The sequence below is a fragment of the Nannospalax galili genome, unplaced genomic scaffold (assembly GCF_000622305.1).
Source record: "Nannospalax galili isolate Female #2095 unplaced genomic scaffold, S.galili_v1.0 scaffold69, whole genome shotgun sequence".
NCBI classification, from domain to species: domain Eukaryota; kingdom Metazoa; phylum Chordata; class Mammalia; order Rodentia; family Spalacidae; genus Nannospalax; species Nannospalax galili.
Genome location: NW_008360297.1, coordinates 3,308,743 through 3,313,687, shown reverse-complemented (window position 1 = coordinate 3,313,687; position 4,945 = coordinate 3,308,743). Strand labels below are relative to the sequence as shown.

General features: G+C 38.2%; 1 protein-coding gene across 1 annotated transcript in view; it reads right to left on the bottom strand.

Moving 5' to 3' along the window:
- The window catches only part of LOC103726601 (sarcolemmal membrane-associated protein-like), a 59,134-nt gene that overhangs the window by 24,250 nt on the left and 29,939 nt on the right, over positions 1–4,945 (bottom strand). The window contains 2 exon segments of the mRNA XM_017795875.1: positions 218–277; positions 697–777. Coding sequence (XP_017651364.1) covers positions 218–269 — 52 coding nt within the window. The 5' untranslated portion in view covers positions 270–277; positions 697–777.

Here is a 4,945-nt window from a genome sequence, read left to right as displayed (position 1 = left end):
CTATCCAGGACCAGGAGGTTATGAATCGTGTGTGTGTGTGTGTGTGTGTGTATTCAAGCATTGTTTACTAACACTTTAAATTTTAGTTCCTGCCACTATATACGATCTATTTTAATTGGTTAACTAAAATGTAAAGCTTCACATATAAAATAGATTTTTATGGGAAAGGTGAATCTAATATCCTGGCTTAAAATGTCATAAAAATGTGTTAAAGTACCTTTTAGTAGAGACACTTTAGCAAGAGGTTCATTTAGGTCTTGCTCATCCATTTGGGCATCTACAGAGGGGAGAAAGATAATTATAGACCATATTGAAATCTGTCAGCAAGCTATTATCAAAATAAATCATATTTTTTCTTGGTCTTTTTGAGACAGGGTCTCCCTGTAGCCCCAGCTGTCCTGGATTCACTATGGAGACCAGGCTGGCCTTGAAATCACAGAGATCCGCCTGCCTCTTAGTGCTGGGATTAAAGGTGTGTGCCACCATGCCTGGCTAAAATAAATAAAATTTAGACACATCCTATATTCAGATGGTTGAAAATAGTTTTAACAACATATCTAAGATTCAAGAGAACCTGAAGCATGAAAGCACTGCTTTTTCGTTAAAGACAAATTCTGAACTCTCCATTCAAATTAACCAACATACCTAAACCTCCAATAGAATCACCAGATTTGTAAGCATTAGTTTAAAAATCACCTATAGTGTCGTCGCTGCTTTTCTCCTTGCTGGGACTTAGGGTATCTGATAAGTCAGATTCCTTTGCTCTTGCCTGGTTTTCTAGAGAGAAAAAATAAACAAAGGTAAAAATATAATTGTAATTCAACACCTTGTATCAAGAAAACTACATTAGGCATGAATGCGCAAAAGCTACAGCTATGCAAAATAGTTTTAAAATCAACTGAGATCACTGAATCGGTTTCTTTTTTGCCACCTTCATACAAAATGCAATGCTAGTTCTATTTCGTGGAGTTCTTATTGAATTATAATGTGGATCATGCCTGCTGTGGAGGGCTGGACCTTTTAATGGAATCTGTCCACTTGCCAACTGGGAAACAAAAATGAAGACAGCTTTGTTGAAGTAGTCACAGAACCGCAACAAGTATAGCAAAATTCCCAGGACAATGTGGACACTGTCTGAAGCCTATGTAACACATGACTAGCTAGAAGGTTACCTTCTTAAAAAAAAAAGTCATAATCACAATTAAAAAAGCACCACTTAAGATGAATAGCCCATTTCCAAAGAAAACACATCCAAACCTGAATTGTAGAGTGAGGTGGGAAATAACAGCCCTGAAGTTGAAGTTGTTTTCAAGAGATGTTCTGCCAAGCCTAATGATGTCACTCTAGGCCTAGTTTTCAAATAATTGCTCTCAAAGATCCCAATTATTAGGTTAACAGTTTACTAGAGATTACCAGTAATTAAGTCCCAGATCCCCATCGATAATAGCATATGTATGTATGTTAATGGCATTCTTTAGGGTAGAGTTTACAGAGGTCATTTCACCAACTAAAACCCTACAGCATCTTCTCCAGGACTTAGTCAAGCTTCATATGGCAGAATCTAACCGTAATCTGGTCTCTGCACTGATTCCTACAGGAGCTCTGCTTCAGTCACTCAGGATTCCTTAGAGGGGCTGCATTCTTTCCCTAACTTCAATCTCTACCGCACCTCTTCATTCCACACACGCAGCGTATGCCCCATGGCCTCTAAGGAAGTTATAATTTCTCCAGTATGTTGCTTTTTTATTACAAATTTCTATCTTTTTTCTCTCTGCAATTATTCTCCATTTTGTATCTTTCTGGGTGTATGTACATCTTAATTCTCTAGTGGGATGATGACATCCATTAAGTAGGCTATCATAAATTATAATCATAAATTAATATATCATGTTATATGTTGACTGTATGTTTGTAGCTACATACCAAAATGTAAAATGTGCAATTCCACTTCTACTTTTTGTTAAGGAAATAATGGGCTATGTAAAGAGTTATATAAGGATGCTCATTACAGCACTGATCATTATGGGAAAATGAAATGCATACTGAAAAAATTCAATATATATTTACAAAGTAAATAACAGTATGTATAATATAAACCTATATATACTAAAAATAGTTATGCACTTTCTTGGATACTTCTTAACCATTTTTAGTTCTTCTTTTGAAAATTGTCTGGTCAAGTCTGTAGCTCCTTTTTTTTTTTTTTTTAAATGTGTATGCATGTATTGCCTGCATGTAGGTAAGTGCACCCGTGTCATGCAATGCCCATGGAGAACAGAAGAGGCTGTAGGATCACCTGGAACTGGAGTTATGGACAGCTGCCATGTGGGTGCTGGGATTCGAACCTGGGTCTTCTGCGAGAACAACCAGTGTACCTAACCACTGAGCCATCTCTCCACCCCCCTGTAGCCCATTTTTTAATTGGGTAGCTTATTTTCTTGATTTTTTTTGTTTTCTGAGTTCCTTGTATATTGTGGATATTAATCCTCTACCAAATGTGTAGCTGGCAAAGAGTCTCTTCCACTCTGTGGGTTTCCTCTTCACTGGTTGTGTCCTTTGATATACAGAAGCTTTTTAGTTTTATGAAGTCCCATTTAACAATCATCAGCTTAATTCCTGAGCGAATGGAGTCCTATTCAGAAAGTTCTTTCCTGCACCTGCACCTTGTAAGGCTCTGCCTATGTTTCTTTCTAGTTTCAGTGTTTCAGATTTCACACTGAGGCCTTTGATCCATTTGAAGTTGATTTTTTTTTTTTTGGTCTTTTTGTACAGGGTAAGAGAGAAGGGTCTAATTTCATTCTCCTACATGTGGACAGCTAGTTTTCACAGCACCATTTCTTGAAGACGCTGTCTTTCCTCTGGTGTGCAGCTGCTAGATAGTATTTTTTAGACATGCTTGGGATGTTGCACCCATGAAATCTTAACAGCATGGTTGCCTAAACAAGGCCTGCATAATGACAACAGCAGTAGTCATACCAACATGGATGGGTGAAATTTCACAAGACCCTGTCCCTAGAGGCAGACCTACAGGCAATCAATGGCTGCTGAGAGAGAGAGAGAATCTGTTTTCTCTAAGGACAAGCCCCTTGATAGGTTATCCAATCCCCAGTGGTCAGCCCTAAACACATGTACATATAAGCAATACCAAATGGACCCAGTAATATATATATATATATATATATATGTAACAATAATAATTGTAAGTGATGATTCCGAGACAGAGTGGGGCCATGCGAGGAGTTGGAGGGCAGAAAAGGAGGGATGGAAATGGTAGAAATAAAATATAGGTCTCATATGTGGAATTGTCAAGAAAAAAAATTAAATAGTTTACATTTAGTTATAGTTATTGAGTTTTTGTTTTATTTTCCCTGTTGTTTTCTTTCTGAGATAGGTCTCACCATGTAGCCCATGCTGGCCTGAAACTCATGGTGCTCTTGCTGAGCTAGTAATTGCTGGGATTACAGTCCATATCCAGCAAGCTATGAAGTTTTAATTGCACATATAATTTTCAAGGTCTGGGAGCGTACATAGCAAGTATTAATGGCTATTGATAGAGGTGGGTTCATAGTAGATATTAACTTTACTTACTTATACATTTGAAATTTGCAATTCTTGTAGTGGCTATAAATTGTCTCACAATCAATTTAATTACTTTCCATTCTGAAATTAGAACTATATCTAAAACCACTAGTATTATCAAAATATGTAACAGAACATTAACTGTAACTTTCTATGGCTACAGAAGGCTTCTATTATATATTAGGGCACTTTAGAATTTGTGACATAACTTGTAAAATGGGTGATAAATTATAAGAAACACTTTGCTTCTTTTTGCACTGTGACTGCAAATGGCAAGAGAGGAGTATTTTCAAAGGATTCTTCCAGCTTAGTAGAAACTTTTATTCCACATTTAGAGTTTTAGGTGGAACTTAAGAGTTGAGGCACCAAATTTTCCACAAAATTTGTGGAAAATAGATCTCAGTAAGATCTATTAAAGCAATGATTTTTATTTGTTTCATTAATCACTATATTCTCACTGCACAGAATAGGCCAGAGAGAGAAAGAAAGAGAGACACAGAGAGAGAGACAGAGACAGAAAGTCAGAGAGACAAAGAGAGAGAGAGAGAATGAATATGACTCATGTGTGGTGGTACTTGCCTATAGTCTCAGTTTTTAGGGGGTTGAAGCAGGGAATCACATGGGGAGCCTGAGCTACATAGTCAGGAAGTGAGAACCAGACTCAAATGGAAGGGAGGGAAGTAGGGAGAGAGAAAGTTGACTGAAGATACACATTTACAAGTTTTCAGTGAGTCAAATCATTGTCATTGTGTCCTGATACTAGAGTTATTAGAGAGAAGCAAACAAAATCCATTCAAGAACAAAACATAAGACATAACAAACAAATGACAAAACATCTACTTCTTTTAAAAATTCTATTTTTAGTAATGAAGTGGTGCCTAACTTTCTAGTATGAAAAAGTCATTACGGGGACTGGAGAGACAGGTCAGTGGTTAAGAGCTTGTACTGCTCTTCTAGAGGACTGGAGTTCAGTTCCCAACACTCACAGTAGACAGCCACAACCACCTGTAACTCTAGCTCCAGGGATCCAACATCTGTTTCTGGACTGCGTGCGCACCTACACCCACGTGCACATACCTACCCACTGACCCATATATATGTATATTTTTTAAGTAACAAAAACAAATCTTGAAAAATGGTATTTTAAAAGTGATTGCTACTCCTAGCCTGCACTACTATCCTCAGGCCTCTTGGGGTAAGTCTATAGCGCAGCTCTCCGCACCGGGACTCCCTAAGCCTCATTCACCCTTCCATCCCCCCCCTCCGCCCCCGCGCCGTTCTATACTCCTAGTTTGGACCCTGCACCATTCCTAGTCTTGGGACCCCAGACACCTGGGGAACCAATACTGCTTCCTGACCCTTCTCA